The sequence below is a fragment of the Mya arenaria genome, chromosome 4, assembly GCF_026914265.1.
Source record: "Mya arenaria isolate MELC-2E11 chromosome 4, ASM2691426v1".
Classification (NCBI taxonomy): domain Eukaryota; kingdom Metazoa; phylum Mollusca; class Bivalvia; order Myida; family Myidae; genus Mya; species Mya arenaria.
This window is the reverse complement of record NC_069125.1, coordinates 2838005-2856189: the sequence shown is the minus strand read 5'-3', so window position 1 is coordinate 2856189 and position 18185 is coordinate 2838005. Positions and strand designations below refer to the sequence as shown.

General features: G+C 36.2%; 1 protein-coding gene across 1 annotated transcript; it reads left to right on the top strand.

The window, feature by feature from the left end:
• The first annotated feature begins 3463 nt into the window (after window positions 1–3463).
• On the top strand, window positions 3464–17750 carry LOC128232939 (uncharacterized). Its single transcript, XM_052946750.1, has 11 exons — window positions 3464–3525; window positions 3913–4058; window positions 5455–5591; window positions 6306–6447; window positions 6812–6879; window positions 7201–7347; window positions 10821–10965; window positions 12812–12868; window positions 14270–14382; window positions 16092–16230; window positions 17398–17750. The coding sequence occupies exons 1-11, from the start codon at window positions 3464–3466 to the stop codon at window positions 17538–17540; spliced, it is 1299 nt and encodes a 432-aa protein (XP_052802710.1). The 3' UTR covers window positions 17541–17750.
• The last annotated feature ends 435 nt before the right edge of the window (window positions 17751–18185 follow it).

The following is an 18185-nucleotide window of genomic DNA, read 5'->3' as shown; positions in this document are numbered from 1 at the left end:
AGTGAGTCTTTTAAGAAGCTCGCTCATGCAGATATAAAAAGCATTGTCTGGGGGCATTTCCCGCTGATCTCTAAGAAAGATCGCATTTGTTTTGGTCTTCTTTGCGTAAAGGACCAATTCCAACTAAATAAATGTAAAAAATCCAATGCATTTTCCTCTCACCCTTTTCGCCTTTCTTAACCTTTCATACCGGCTTGTCACTTGTAGCATAAAAACGTTGTTTCCAAATCAGTTTCCAAATCAGCGATAAAAACGTAAACCATCCTTAGGTCACATGTCATCGTTAAAACATCACATGTATTATGTTCATTTATATACAAGTTTCCTGTGGAATGCAGACGATGTGATCATGTAGAATACATGTTAGTCGACTTGACGAATTATATGCAGACAATATATCAAAATTATGTTGCTTGCTCGTTAATTTACTGTATATTTCGACCTTTTTGTCGGAAATAATGTCAAGAAAACTTGAGGTTTTACCTGATTTGTCGACGGCAGTTAATACAACATACACAGGTAAAGCTGCACTCTCACAGATTAACCGTTTTGAATACTATTTAATTTTTTGGTCTTGGAATGAGCCAGTGTTCGTGTAAAAGTCAGGAAACCAGTGAAAAGATTAGACCGCAGGTTTTCATACTTATAATGGAAAATTAATGTTTAATGGCTGAAAGTGTTACTAATGCTTTAAAAAACTGCAATTTTCGGACGTTTTTGCAACAATTGGCGATCTGTTCTAAAAGAAAATATCTTTTATGACTGAGTTGAAGGCATTGATGCCAAAAATCAGCTGATTCTGAGACAACAAAATAAAATAAAAATGTCATAACTGTCTATCTGTGAGAGTGCAGCTTTACCCATTTTATACATTATTGACATGTCATGCTATATCTCATCAAGTCCACATGTAAAAAATCGACAAGATTGCATGATTACATTATCCTGTGTGCTGGCGTATACCACGTGATAAAGTGCGTCATAAATGCTACGTCGGAAGGCATTATTTTGCTTCAAATGAAGACTTTAAACAAACTTCACTATTTCTTTACCAATTTAAATGAAACATAGTGTTCTCTACACCGCTTACACAGCCCCGCCTTCGATCTCTTACCAGAGTTTGATTGAGAGTTTAGTTTATTTAAACACTTCGACAAACCTTTTCACAATACGGGCGTCTGGCGGAGCAATGTCAAAACATTATTTTGGAAACAGGTCTGTCCAAGTGTTTGAGGAAACTAATCACCTATCAAACTCCGGTGATATAACGAAGGCGGGGCTCTTTATAAGCGACATAGACTGCCCTTTGTTTAATTTATAATGGTGTAGTAAAACAAAAGTTATCTTTATTTAAGGTCTTCATTAAGCAAACTGTTGCCATCCGACGTAGGATATATGACGTAATTTGTCACGTGGTACACACACACACACACTGATTATCAGTGTCATTTTAAAGTACGAAGATCCGGAAAGCGTGTCGGAACAAATATACGAAAATCGTATGAATTTTATAAATATTCGAAAATATACAATGATTTAAACGCATGGAATAAAGATGACATTATAATGAAATTGAAGCGCTTTTCTAAGTCTGAGTTAAAGGCTCGGACTCGCGACTGTTCGTAACCATGGACCCTGGGCTCAGATTCACCAACGACTTGAGTCTGAGTCTCATAATTACGAGATACTACCACACATTTGGACTAAGTATCTTTTATTTTTGACGACGTAAATCCCAATAAGGACTTAGCCTCTCCTATAAATGAGATAAAATCTCCTGATTAGGCGATACTACATTCAATTTTTATAGATTGTTCCATGGATGCCTGCTATACGAGGCATTGAGGATGAATCATTTAGTGATTATACACCTCTATACACCAATTTGCCTTCTGACACAAGATCGTCACGTGTGTCACGCGTACATCTAGTACTTTGCGGAACCAATGAGACTGCCTCATTAATTATTCCTGATTACGAGATTTTCCTAGCCAAATTGCCCACGGTACACAACGAAGCATAGCGAAGTGTGTATCGGGGATATCCGACGATGCCCACATCGATGAAGTTTTCTATGTATATCCTCAACTAACCATTATTCGCGGATGTTAGTGCTTAATCACAAAAAAAGTTGAACAAAACAAATAATTAGTTTACTGACTTCATCAAACATGCCATTTATTCATCCTTATTTCCACAAGTATTTAAACACAACTGGTCAAAAGTTCACGTAAATATTGTCAACAGAGTACAGCCACTCATACTAGGCTGCCGTCTTGATTCTAGTCCCTATATTTGCAAGCTCTGTCGTAATCTAGGTCTAAACATTTCAATGAAGCCAACACTATTTTGATCAATTGTTGTTATTTTTTTGAGTTGAGACATGTTAAAATTTCAACTTTAAACACAATATTTTACAGTTTTTTTTGTAAACCCAACATTATATCATTGCAAATTACACTTTATTCTTCTCGCAGTGGGGGAGAGAAGAACTAATCCCCCAGAAAATAAACAGTCGCTAAATGTATTTTCAGTAGGGATGCAAACGAATATTCGATCGAACGTTTGATATTCGAATGTCAAAATCGGTATTCGAATATTAGATGTTTTTTGTTTGCAAAAAACTTAAACCTTTTGCCAACAATTTTGTTGTTGCATATATTCGCCTGTCTTATATTTGCAAGAGGCGAGAACGCTATGACACTATACACGTGTCACATCTTAATAAGGGACATATCATCGGCGACTATAAACAGTACCAGTAATTTTACGAAAACTGGCTATAAGACAAGTGACATCAAACGAGTTTCAATTATTTTAGGTAAATTTTAATGACCATGCCAATAAAGAATATACGGAATCAGCTTCCTAAGTGGTGTCATGGCTGCCAATTAAACTGTGCAATATAGCTCGAATCGCCGTTATGATACGAATGGCATGTGATAGTTTTTTTCAGGGACTCTTAACATTCTTGATTCACTAAAAGCACATTTGCCTTCCTCTATTGTACAAAATCATGTAACCAGATACAAAGATTTCCGCGAATCAAGGTCGGTCGCGATGTTAGGGACGAATGTAATCGGATTCTAAGTGCTGTTCTGCTCACTTTTTGCTTTACATTTTTAAAATATTTGTTTTTGCAATTATTCTTCAGCTGGTCCAACATTAAGAAAACGGATGCAAAAAAACGCATTATAAAATAGATAAAATAGGTACACGAATGGTACACTTTGACTAAAACACAGTTTCAAGTCACACAAATTTCTATTTTCACTATGTAAACTAGCAATCGTACAGCTTATACATACGGACTCCACACACTTTGACCCCCTGATTCTTATCATCTTCAATATAACTGTTATATTTTTTTCAGGTACGCGTCAGTTATCGAAATGGCGAAGGATTCGTGCTATTTTCTGCGATTTTTAATGCAACCGGAAGTTCTGACACCGATTGGCTCGCTATGTCACATCTCGTTGGTAACCATGCATACTCACAGGTCACGTGGTCTACAGACTATATCAGGTAACTTTAAACTTAAGTAACATGATTGTAAATGTATTTATGAACTCATAAATACAAAAACATGGACACGATTTGTACTATGATCAGACAGCAATATTACACGAATAAACACACATGTACATCTAGTAATTCTCATCTCTCGATAATCTTAAATATAACATGGTAGCGGTTTTTAAACCCCAAGTACTAAACTGGGATTTGTTTACTTAAAAGATCGGAATTAATTTGACCGATAGTATATTTTCGCTAAAAGGCACAATAATCCTTAAAGGAAGAACAGTAAACAGTAAATATTAAAAGTAAAAATAGTGTGATAGCTTTAGCGTATTGTTAATTCGAATGGCCGCTATAAGGAGATGAAATCTGACGTTACTCTCATTATTGTAGCTACGGCGTTCAGCTAGCATTCACAGACTCCAGTTGGGGAGTGGAGCGTTACTCCGCCGCTGCCGTCCGCCTTCCTGACGGCACATACGTGTACGTTGTTCCGTTCAGTGGCACGCTGGATCTGCTTCCTATGACGCTTCTTGACGGTAAGTGACGCTCATAAACGGTAGGTATACGACCGGAAGTTATTTCCATTTTATTCGAGATCCATCAAAATTCTGGCGAGGTTACAATTCTGATTTCTAAGGATGGAATGATAAGAGTGTTCACCATAAAGGGCTACGGCAATAGTTCTCTGATGAACTCTTTTAACCGTTTCATTAAGTTTAATATATTTCAGTTTCATATCTTTATTAGTTTGCTATTACTTTTTGTCAAATATATAATTAAAACAGAGTTGAATAAATGAAAATAATAATAAATGAAATCAACCTGTTGGCTTCTTTGAAGTTCCAACAGATAAAAGATAAATGTATGAAGCTAGTCTTAGCGTTAAAGACAATTTTTTTAATATGTATATACTATTGGTAGCATTAACCATCAGAGATGATGAGGACTATTTAGAAATATATATATACAATTACAGTCCAAAATCGCTATGTCGACGTCGGATATCTCGACTTTCCGGTTGTGTCGACTTTTTCTCCGGTCCCGAATTTATTCCTTCTTATTCTATATAAAATAAATCTGCTTGTGTCGATTTTTCTATCTCGACTTTTTCGCTATGTCGACCTCATATTTCAGTCCCTGTGGCCGAATTTCACACATTTTCCTTGTTTCTTATGTCGAACTGTAGATCTAGTTGTAGGTGCGAAAATATTTTTGACGGTTTGCGGCATGTCGCTAAATTACCGTGCGTATTAAAATAACAAACTGTCATAATTGGAGGTTTATTGGTAAATGTGAATAATTAAAGTTGTTTGTTTATGTTTTTCATTAAAGAGCCATTCCTGACATTTTCAAGAAGTGAAACAAAATTAAGTGGTGCATACCTACATTTGCCTTGAATGTTCAAATTCTTTCCTGAAAAACATATTTAAAAGTAATAAAAATGTTTTGGAAAAGACCAATTTTTTATCCCATTTTATCATGTTTGAAATCAACAGAAATATTATCCTTATAAGACGTAGAAGCCTCTGAATCGTTTTTTAAGAAGTTTTTATAATGTTGCATTATCACAGATTAGGCGACTCGACAACTTATTTGTCACAGAATCAGTTGATCTAGGCATCAATTCTTTCATTTAAGTCATATAAGATAACTCTCAAAAGAATAGATCTCAATTGTTTGGAAAACTGCTGACAATTTTATTTTTCTTAAATCGTTAGTAACGCTTTAAGCCATCACACATCCATATTTGAGCGTAAATATTAAAAAATTGCGATCTGGTCTTTAATCAGCAGTTTTATTTTAACGGTTTTCAGAATTCTACGCATAATTTGGCTCATTCCTAGACAAAATAAAATAAAATAAATAAGTTGTCGAAATGGCCAAACTGTGTGAGTTTTAAGAGTTTTTAATCAAGTTCCTTCTCTATCAAAGATTCAGTAAGCTGCACCTACTCATACGAGCCCGACGGCGCCAATCCGTTTCTTGTGAACATGACCGTCTACAACCTGAACCGGAAGTACTGTGCTGCCGTCTGCCGGGAGAGGAACTACCCGCACGGTGCCCTCCATGTAAGGCCGTTTCCCGTTTTAAATTGGAATAAGTGAATGTTCCTTTACATTTAAAATAGATTTGAATATTCGCAAAGAAAACAATTAAGCTGCAATTTAAAAACAAAATGCTTGAACACTAATTTTTAAAATGCATTATAATGATTATACAGACAGTATAAGTCAAACCTGGATCCAATTTCTGAAACAATTGTAAGCCCTTTATAAAAGCGGCCTTATTCACTGAGGCGCTGAGCCTGAGTCTGAGAACTCTTGAAACTAATATCTTTTACATAACTATTTTTGATAAAAGATTTATGCCTGATTGTAGAGAAGATTTTTTTGTGATATATACAACACTTTTGACCATATTTGCTCCTGTAATAGCAGTTTAATACAAAGTTGATATTTGGTTTTCTGAGCCTGAGTCTCTAAGTCAGACTTAGAATGTAAGCGAATACGGGCCCGGGATTAAACTCACAACCCATTTCTGATTGGGTATAATGCACCGGCCAATTGTAACCACGCCCCACCAGGTCCGGGGATATACCGGGGGCAACGGGGGAAATGGGCCGTGTTACCTTCCAGGTAAACAAAACCTACGCATTCACTATGCACTGCGGTTGAAACCAATGCCCCTTTCCCCCGCTTTTACCGGTATACACCCGGACCTGGGGGCTGTGGTTACAATTGCATAATAAGTGTATGTCTAATCTAGTTCACCAATCTCTTCAGAACGTTACATGCGCGTGTCTAGCGGCAACTCCGACGTCTCCGTCATTTGGAGAATGCACCCATCCGTGTGAGGGTGACGTCACAGAAACGTGTGGAGGATTTAACCCCATTGTCCTACCGTTCAATTACGTCAACACGGATGGTGAGTGACGTTTAAAACGACATTGTCATTGAGAAAACGACACGGTTTTGATAAATAATTTGGAGAGTTGTTTTGATATATTTTGAACAAAGTTTAAAGCTAACATTAATGGTGACAAAATTTCTGCTGCTGCTGCTGCTGTTGCTGCTGCTGCTGCTGCTTTTGTTGCTGCTTTTGCTGCTCCTGCTTTTGCTGCTTATGTTGTTGTTGTTGTTGATGATGATGATGATGATGATGATGATGATGATGATGATGATGATGATGATGATGATGATGATGATGATGGATGCTTATATTAGTGATTGTTATCAACCTCTTTTCAATCATATCTAGGTTAGTATGTATGTAGTTTTATGTATTTCAGTAAATACCAAAGTTTTTGATGCACCATTATCAGACGGAACATCGATCACAGTTTCTGAAGCCATAGAGGTACACAGCAAAGTACATTTGAGTATAGATTCTTAATTGTGATCCAAAAATAAAGTTTGAAATATTGTCTTTGTAGGTAACATATCTTGTATAAATCTCGCCATATCGAAATTTATTTAAACTATCTTGGTAATAACTGAAATTTAAACAAAACCTATACGCCATGATACGTACTGAGAAAATTCCATGTAATCAGACGAAATTTAACATAATGTTACATTAGTATAATGAAATTAGTGGAAACGTTATATAACAGTTTCATATTCAATAATTTGCCTTCTTTCTGCGAGAAAAAAATCAAACTTCATTATCTTAATGTAGGTATCCTTTATCGCCCGCCAAGTGATTTACGGTTTCAACGTGAGTGTGACGTCACCGCTGGTTAGTGACGTCAGCGTAGAACTCGTGTTGCACTTCCGGAACGAGGCATGTAACGGGACGAATTTGTTGAATAAAACACACCAAGAGGTAAATATTTGCAGAAGTCAAATAATGACTTTTTGGTGAAAACGAAAGTGGTTTTATTTGCTTTAGGATTGCAATTTATGGTCTATTGGCCTATGAATCAGTGGGTCGATGTTGTATGTTTGGTGGGTTGATAAGGGTTAAACAACAACAAGAAACCACCGTGCTACTATGAATAAATGCTAATTCTGCCAGTGCAAACTCTTGGTAAGGATCTCGGCCATTCTGACTTAGCTGATTTTAGTGGGTAGCCTCGCTTGCTTAAGCCTCATTAAGATTGATTTAGTTGTAAGCGTCATACAGATAAGCTACACTAATAGCTGCCGTCCACTACAGCCCCAATTGTTTGCAGAAGGGTTGTCGATAAAATTTTGCTAGTTTTAAGAACCTTTCGTATCATTAATCAATAAATGGGCGAAGCTTTGCTATCGGGCCAGTTCGGCATGTATTCTCATGCGTTAGCGGCGTGACATACGAAAGGTTGCGGTATGAACCTATCCGAAGTAGCCGAATGCGACTCGGAAGAAGATAAACTTCACTTAGATTGTTCTTGAGGCAAACATCACATAGATAAGCTTCACTTAGATCGTTCTTGAGGCAAACATTACATAGATTAGCTTCACTTAGATTGTTCTTGAGGCAAGCCTCACATAGATAAGCTTCACTTAGATTGTTCTTGAGGTGAGCCTCACATAGATAAGCTTCACTTAGATTGTTCTTGAGGCAAACATCACATAGATTAGCTTCACTTAAATTGTTCTTGAGGCAAGCCTCACATAGATAAGCTTCACTTAGATTGTTCTTGAGGCAAGCCTCACATAGATAAGCTTCACTTAGATTGTTCTTGAGGTAAGCATCACATAGATAAGCTTCACAAAGATAGTTCTTGAGGCAAGCATCAAATAGATAAACTTCACTTATATTGTTCTTGAGGCAAGTCTCACATAGATAAGCTTCACTTAGATTGTTCTTGAGGCAAACATTACATAGATTAGCTTCACCTAGATTGTTCTTGGTGCAAGCTTCACATAGATAAACTTCACTTAGATTGTTCTTGAGGCAAACATCACATAGATTAGCTTCACTTAGATTGTTCTTGAGGCAAACATCACATAGACTAGCTTCACTTAGATTGTTCTTGAGGCAAGCCTCACATAGATAAGCTTCACTTAGATTGTTCTTGAGGTGAGCCTCACATAGATAAGCTTCAATTAGATTGATCTTGAGGCAAACATCACATAGATTAGCTTCACTTAAATTGTTCTTGAGGCAAGTCTCACATAGATAAGCTTCACTTAGATTGTTCTTGAGGCAAGCCTCACATAGATAAGCTTCACTTAGATTGTTCTTGAGGCAAGCATCACATAGATAAGCTTCACAAAGATAGTTCTTGAGGCAAGCATTACATAGATAAGCTTCACTTAGATTGTTCGAGAGGCGAGCCTCAAATAGATAAGCTTCACATAGATAGTTGAAGAGGCAAGCCTCACATAGATAAGCTTCACTTAGATAGTTCTTGAGGCAAGCATCACATAGATAAGCTTCACTTTGATAGTTCTTGAGGCAAGCATCACATAGATAAGCTTCACTTAGATTGTTCTTGAGGCAAGCATCACATAGATAAGCTTCACAAAGATAGTTCTTGAGGCAAGCATCACATAGATAAGCTTCACTTAGATTGTTCGAGAGGCGAGCCTCAAATAGATAAGCTTCACTTAGATAGTTCTTGAGGCAAGCATCACATAGATAAGCTTCACTTTGATAGTTCTTGAGGCAAGCATCACATAGATAAGTTTCACTTAGATAGTTCTTGAGGCAAGCATCACATAGATAAGCTTCACAAAGATAGATATTGGGGCAAGCATCACATAGATAAGCTTCACTTAGATTGTTCTTGAGGCAAGCCTCACAGAGATAAGCTTCACTTAGATTGTTTTTGAGGCAAGCCTCACAGAGATAAGCTTCACTTAGATTGTTTTTGAGGCAAGCATCACATAGATAAGCTTCACAAAGATAGATCTTGAGGCAAGCCTCACATAGATAAGCTTCACTTAGATTGTTCTTGAGGCAAGCATTACCTAGATAAGCTTCACTTAGATTGTTCTTAAGGCAAGCATCACCTAGATAAGTTTAACGTAGATTGTTCTTGAGGCAAGCCTCACAGAGATAAGCTTCACTTAGATTGTTCTAGAGGCAAGCCCCACAGAGATAAGTTTTACAAAGATAGTTCTTGGGGCAAGCATCACACGTCTCACACTGATAAGCTTTACTTAGATGTTTTAGTTGCAATCCACAGTTTTAGCTGTACATGTATCAAACATACTGGACAATATTCCCAACATGACTTAAACATGTTTTTCTTATTTGAACTGAACACGATGAGGTTCCGAAACACTACTTGTAGTGCGAGCCACTTTTTATGCACTTCGTCCTCCGGGAGCATATATGTTCAAAAAGTCCAGTCAGATCGTTACCAGAATACTTCAGAAAATGGGAAAAACACCAAATTTTGAACACATTATCTAAAGAAGAAACTAAAAAAATATAGCCCTAGACCCACTCCGAAAAATCCAAAATGGCCGACAAAATCCAAAATGGCCGCCATACATGTTTTGACATTTTAATAATTCATAAAAATAATATATCAATACAATTTCAGACCAGTTAAGTTATTTTCAGTACAGGAATTGGTCTTTATTAAAAAATGAATCATTTCGAGTAATTTATTTGGATTAAAATAAACAAATTATCTCCCCTTGTTTTAAATTTGTCATTTGCAGACGAATTTTTGTCGATAACATTTGGAGAGATAATGCTTAATTCACTGCTAATTTAAATGAATGTATGCCTTACTGCAATGTTAAGATGTAAGTTATGATATTTACCAAAAAAGCTGAAATAGTATTAAAACACGCACCAAATGATAAAAAGAATGTCGCATGGTTTTCAGACAACAAAGACTGTATGGTCAACGTTTGTATTTAATGTACTAAGAAGTTGATCAATGATCAACACTTCATAGCGATAACACTTAATGATACATATTGTTATTTTGTTAAAAATCAATAAATGATATATTTTCTAAATTCGGATAGAACTAGCTTTTAAATAAAGATGACGTAAAGTATTTAGAAATTTTATCTTTTAATTTTTCAATACGAACCCAAAATATAGTGACTAACTTTTGTGTAATGCTACATAATGTAGACTAGTTTTCGTTTACAAATACTAAGATAAGAACATATTATTACACGTTTAGAATGCGGATTAATGCGAGTGTCAGCGAAGCTTTTTTCAAACAAGAATTTTTGCAAACCACTTTTAAACTTAAAAGCAACTTTGTTACATCTCGTACATGTACATGTAGTGTTTCTCAACGGTTTTATTATCGATTTTTTAGTTCATGTTTCGATTCCTTTGACCTCATTTGTGCACCATATACCATTCAAGCAGTATATGCATTGTGTTTCTTTCAGACTTTCATAATTCCACCGAGCCCGGGTTTTTATGACCTTCAGATGGAGCCCATATTAGTACAGTGTCTATACATCAACGTGTACGAAACAGCTACTGGGAACCCACTCCCTAACACTCTGACTTTTACACCTTCCGTATTAGAGGGTAAGTTGGCACAGACATTGTTGTTTTGTGTTACTTCATTTAAGACAAGAAAAAATTGATGCATAGCATCAAGTCGGCGCAATAAAATCAGAATAAAAACGTGCATGTAGATAACCAAAAGTTATTATTTCAATGATAACACGTTGGGTATACATATGTCCGAAGGACATTATGGTTGATAATATTGTAACAATAGTTTAAGCCCGGAATGATAGATATTCTGGTTTTCCCAAGCTAATTCTACGGTACAAATAAAATTATACCAAAAATATACACACGTTACTTCGGAAACAATAGTCTAATACATGAATTTCAATAGCATGAAATTCACCTTTTAATTGTACCGGCATGCTATGTGAATTTCGGGCTTTATATATTGTACTTGTGAGGGAATGATCTTGAATTCATTCTTTCAAATGACATTTTCAAAAACAATTAATCTCAATGTTAATTTTTCTCGCTTTTTGTGGGAGATTACTGCGTAGAAGTTTTAAAAACATAAAGGATATGGTAACAGTACCGTGTAACCTTCATCTATTTGGGGGGAAGTTGGTATTTAAAATCAAAATTTTCAACAACAAAACATGATAATCAGGGCTATTATAATTAAAGGTTTCATTATCACATTTTATCGTGTAATTTATTAACTTGTCTCTTAATTGGAGCAATGTCTTCAGTAAAATCAAATAAAGTCGGCGCCGGCTAATGAAGGCATCAGGTCGTATTGTACTATTTTATTGAATATTGGTTATTGTTGACGTATTGTTGACTATATCATTACGTTAACGATACTTGACTAGATTAATATATTAGCGTATTCTTGACTAGTTCATAATGTTAACGTATTTTGACTAGTTTATAATGTTAACGTATTCTTGAGTTGTTGATAATGTTGACGTATTATTGACTTGTTGATAATGTTGACGTATTATTGACTTCTTTATAATGTTAAACGTATTTTGACTAGTTTATATTGTTAGCGTATTCTTGACTAGTTTATAATGTTAACGTATTCTTGACTTGTTGATAATGTTGACGTATTATTGACTTCTTTATAATGTTAAACGCATTTTGACTAGTTTATATTGTTAACATATTCTTGACTAGTTTATAATGTTAACGAATTATTGACTAGTTTATAATATTATTTTTGGTTAGTTTATAATGTTAACGTATTCCTCACTAGTTTGTTACTGTGTTCTTGAAGAGTTATATATGTTGACGTATTCTTGACTAGTTTTTAATGTTACTGTATTCTTGACTAGTTTATAATGTTAAACGTATTCTTGACTAGTTTATAATGTTACTGTATTCTTGACTAGTTTATAATGTTAAACGTATTCTTGACTAGTTTATAATGTTAAACGTATTCTTTACTAGTTTATAATGTTAAACGTATTTTTGGTTAGTTTATAATGTTAACGTATTCCTCACTAGTTTATAATGTTGCTGTATTCTTGACGAGTTAAATGTTCAGGTATTTTTTACTCGTTTAAAATGTGATGTATTCTATACTATATATGTTTACAATGTTAACGTATTCTTGACTAGTTTACAATGTTAACGTATTCTTGATTAGTTTAAAATGTTAACGTATTATTGACTAGTTTAAAATGTTAAACGAATTCTTGACTAGTTTATAATGTTGACGTTTTATTGACAAGATGATAATGTGAACGATACTTGATTAAATAATAATCTTATCGCATTCTTTAACATAAGTTAAATGTATAGGTAAAGTATATAAATTACCTATACATGAACACTGAAAATTGAAATGCAGCATATTTCAATAGGTTTAAATCTAAATTACGAGACGTAAGTACAATTTTTAGTTTCCTTTCAGGTGGATTCATAACCGCAGATTATTTAGTTATAGAAACCTCCTGGGAAATAGCTTCAGGTAAGATTATGGTTGTATTCGAAATTCAGAATTATTAAAAATAAAAATAGGAGAACGTCTTATTTTAACCTAAACGATCTGAACGAGACCATATGGCATTTGTATTGAAAACATCTTCCAAAAGCCTATACCATGCAAGCCATGCATCAGTTGGGTTTGCTATTCAGAGACTCGCTATTTACCATCTTCAACTACAGACCCATTATACTTGTTTATGATTTAAAACGAGTGTTTTATTTACATCTGACCAATTAACAGCGCACAAGTTTAAATTACCAACAATATATTTATAATTTCAAAGTGTGCTATGTTCTTAGAAGAATACTGCAAGTGCAAAAGCTAATTCATCAATCTACCAAAACTCGCTATGTCACATGCGATGTATCTTAGTTGCATAAGATCGAACGAGTGATCCATTATTTCAGCCAGCGTACGTCCCTTATTTGAATTTAAGAGCTTTAATAAATAAGTGATCTACTCTTTCAGCAAGCATACGTGTCTTAATTGAAGTGAAGTGAAGTCGTAAACGAGTAATTCACTATTTCAGTAGGCGTATGTGCATTAATTGAAGTTTGGCGCAGTCGTTGACGAGTGATTCACTATTTCAGTAGGCGTACGTGCCTTAATTGAAGTTAGGCGCATTCGTTGACGAGTCATTCACTATTTCAGTAGGCGTACGTGCATTAATTGAAGTTTGGCGCAGTCGTTGACGAGTAATTCACTATTTCAGTAGGCGTACGTGCATTAATTGAAGTTTGGCGCAGTCGTTGACGAGTGATTCACTATTTCAGTAGGCGTACGTGCCTTAATTGAAGTTAGGCGCATTCGTTGACGAGTCATTCACTATTTCCACAGGCGTACGTGCCTTAATTGAAGTTAGGCGCAGTCGTTGACGAGTGATTTACTATTTCAGTAGGCGTACGTGCCTTAATTGAAGTTAGGCGCAGTCGTTGACGAGTGATTCACTATTTCCACAGGCGTACGTGCATTAATTGAAGTTAGGCGCAGTCGTTGACGAGTGATTCACTATTTCAGTAGGCGTATGTGCCTTAATTGAAGTTAGGCGCAGTCGTTGACGAGTGATTCACTATTTCCACAGGCGTACGTGCATTAATTGAAGTTAGGCGCAGTCGTTGACGAGTGATTCATTATTTCAGTAGGCGTACGTGCCTTAATTGAAGTTAGGCGCAGTCGTTGACGAGTGATTCACTATTTCCACAGGCGTACGTGCATTAATTGAAGTTAGGCGCAGTCGTTGACGAGTGATTCACTATTTCCACAGGCGTACGTGCCTTAATTGAAGTTAGGCGCAGTCGTAAACGAGTAATTCACTATTTCAGTAGGCGTATGTGCCTCAATTGAAGATATGTGCAGTTGTAATCGAGTGATTCACTATTTCAGGCGAGTTATGCGAATGCGAGTGCTGGGTGTACGATCTGCTATATGGGGACTCGCCCTTTACAAACCTATCCTACACTGAGATCGAGAAAGCGCTTGAAAATGTTACTAAACAGGTAAGCTTATGGTATGAAATCTAACACTTCAAATAACAATGTACAAAACGCTCAAAGTCTTCGATAAATCCTAAACACAAATGGTGGTTATTTCCCTTTATGCAGTTATCACCGTCGTCACGCTTTATACAGTTATCACCTTGCATCACGCTTTATACAGTTATCACCTTGATGTCACGCTTTATACAGTCATCACCGTCGTCACGCTTTATACAGTTATCACCTTGCATCACGCTTTATACAGTTATCACCTTGACGTCACGCTTTATGCAGTCATCACCGTCGTCACGCTTTAACCAGTTATCACCGACGTCACGCTTTATACAGTCATCACCGTCGTCACGTTTTATACAGTTATCACCTTGACGTCACGCTTTATGCAGTCATCACCTTGACGTCACGCTTTATACAGTTATCACCTTGACGCCACGCTTTATGCAGTCATCACCGTCGTCACGCTTTATACAGTTATCACCGTCGTCACGCTTTGTACAGTTATCACCGTCGTCACGCTTTATGCAGTCATCACCGTCGTCACGCTGTATGCAGTCATCACCGTCGTCACGCTTTATACAGTTATCACCTTGACGTCACGCTTTATGCAGTCATCACCGTCGTCACGCTTTATACAGTTATTAGCTTGACGTCACGCTTTATGCAGTCATCACCGTCGTCACGCTTTATACAGTTATTATTTTGACCTCACGCTTTATACAGTTATCAGCTTGACGCCACGCTTTATGAAGTCATCACCGTCGTCACGCTTTATACAGTTATCACCGTCGTCACGCTTTATGCAGTTATCACCGTCGTCACGCTTTGTGCAGTTATCACCGTCGTCACGCTTAATACAGTTATCACCTTGACGTCACGCTTTATACAGTTATCACCGTCGTCACGCTTTATGCAGTTATCACCGTCGTCACGCTTTATACAGTTATCACCGTCGTCACGCTTTATACAGTTATCACCTTGACGTCACGCTTTATACAGTTATCACCGTCGTCACGCTTTTTACAGTTATCACCGTCGTCACGCTTTATACAGTTATCACCGTCGTCACGCTTTATACAGTTAACACCGTCGTCACGCTTTATACATTTTAACCGCCACGCCATACCATTATCATCGTGACGTCACGCTATAAACATTGATCACGCCGTCACGCAGTGCACATTTATTTCCGTGACGTCACGCTATATGAAGTAAACATCATCGTCAAGCTATAAACAGTAATCACATTGACATCACGCTATGTACATATTGATGACGTCGTCACGCCATATACATTTATCACCGTCACATCACGCTATATACATTAAACACCGACATCACGCTTTAAACAGTTATCACATTGACGTCACGCATATAGCGTGATGATGATTACAATCAAGCGGATGCTTACAACGTGTTTTTGATTTCATTTTTTTTACATAAGATTTGACACATTAAGTTTTTTAAGATTTTTTAAAATTACAATACTATTGCATTGATATCAAATAAACAATACAAATAGTAAGCTATTATCACGGTGATGGAAATCTGCTCTGCTTCTTAAGACGGATCACTGTTCACTAATCTTCCCTATCAAACAATGGGCCTCAGTTTTGACAGTTATCATTGGTGACAAGAGAGCAACAAATAAGGACCTGACTCTTGTAGAAACACATCAACAATCTCCTTTCCTTTTATCATTTCAACATCTTCAGATTGAGAAAGAATTGTCCGTGAACCGCTCTGAGCTTTCCTCAACCATCCGGAAGTTGACAAGCGCCGAGGATAATCGGACTTCCGCTGTTGCGGTTGGATACACTCTTGGTGTTGCCATGCTGACGTGCATTTTTGGTGGTATGTCTCTTTCGTGGAATTCTTATACGAAATACACAAGTTAATGTCTTGGATTTCTTATGAAATATAGAAAATTAATACAACAGATGTTGCATGTTGCTTTAAATCCTTTTTGATAATATCATAGTGTAATTTTTTATAGTTTATTCAAATACATTAAGTCCATAGGCCCAGGAGTATACATCAGTGGAATTCATAATTATATAATTATAAACAATTCTGTCAATCGGTCGTTGATCACAATATATATGAATACATGCAGATTCATTCATGCTAACAAGGTACTAACAAAACAAAAATTGTACATAGACAGTACACAGTTTATAATATAATCATGGTGAGGAGTGGTTACAAATACTATTATATTGTATTATATCACAGCATCATAAATAGAACATGGAGTTTCTAAGTTATAAATAGATGTTTTTATTATTTATTCCATGCCTGTCAGTGGTTCATTGAAAATCAACAATGCATTTTATAGATTATCCAACCGTTTAAAACTTTGAGTTTATCGAAATACAACCTTTTAGTTAACTATTTCAATAATGTTGAGCTCTTTTCTGTGTACATTTGCACACGGTTTTGACGTCATTTGACTTAACTTATGTTTTAGTGTAATATTGCAATTTATTATGCCTCATTTCTATAAAACATGTAGTAAAAACGCCAGGGCAATATTTTCGACTAACACCCCGCACTATCACCCTCTGCCGCAGTGTTACCCTCTGACGTCATGAAATTGACAATACGCGCCATGCTGGATTTGTATGTGAACAATATGATCAATAAAACTGGCATTGCAACCTTAAAATGCACTTATAATTATACCTCTCCTCGGTCGACAGTATTTACCTCAGGTGGACAATATGTACTATCACCCTCAAGGCAGTCAATATTTATACAATGTTTGACCTTTTGAATACCAAAGAAACTTACTTACTCGGTGCAGACACTCATGACATATAACCTTTGGTCCTCATTCGGTGAAACACCTTGCTTTCTTACACTAAATCAATCAATTATTTTTTATAAACGAACATACATTATAGCAAAAATAATTTTCGCCATCCCTACCTAAACTACCACCTATGACAATCATCGGTACCGGTTTAGCCTCTGTCTATAATGGAACTCTTGATTTGCCATTGCCTCAATCAATTTCAGCAATCATTTTAGCGGACCTGCCGAGGATATATGAAGGATTTAAGACATTGAGACACAATCTCCGGTCCCGTTTTTACCCCGAGACAACAGTGAACAATGTGAGCATGGAGAGGATACCCTCATTGCCTCAGCCAGACGATTAAGAGAAATGAACCATGTACCTGTTTTCCAAAAAATGGACAATAAAGATGTTAAATCTGCAAACCGAAGGACGAAAGCGAAACATAAAATTGAGAATCTGAACAAAAACCTCAAAATGACAGGAAATAAAAGCACGAGTTGTGCGTTTTCCTTGAAACCTTAGACAACCATCCTTAGACAAACACAAGAAGAAAGGCGTGGATGCAAAACGTTAATCGTAAGGTTATTTATACAATACAATACGAAACTGATAAGTTTTAATGCAGATATATATGTTTGCTGGAGTTGTGCACAACTTTTTTGCTGTTTGTTTTTTACGACACAATCTGTAATGTTTTTGCGGTGTTCGGAAAATCATTTCTTCGTTTGTTGTCTGTATTTTACTGTATACAATAAGGTGTATTAAAAAGGTTACAATAACCAAGATTAACGTTGACCCATACGCATATTTACAAATTCATGTCAAATTGAGTTGAGTTTGCAAAATCTATTTTTAAACGTTTGCATGCGCGCTCATCGTATTTCGAATACATCACTAATTCAAATCATTTTTGAGCCATTCAGATGGCAATATTTTTCAACACATACGACCCTAAATTCCATATTGATCGACGCTTTACGTGCCGTACGCGGACAGTATATTAATC

What these genes read in the sequence shown, in the direction of transcription:
- LOC128232939 (XM_052946750.1), top strand. Translation starts at nt 3,464, where the DNA reads ATGTCACATCTCGTTGGTAACCATGCATACTCACAGGTCACGTGGTCT. An exon ending in CAGTTTCTGAAGCCATAGAG is followed by an intron (nt 6,880 to 7,200) that starts GTACACAGCAAA and finishes ATCTTAATGTAG; the next exon opens with GTATCCTTTATCGCCCGCCA. An exon ending in TTGAAAATGTTACTAAACAG is followed by an intron (nt 14,383 to 16,091) that starts GTAAGCTTATGG and finishes CAACATCTTCAG; the next exon opens with ATTGAGAAAGAATTGTCCGT.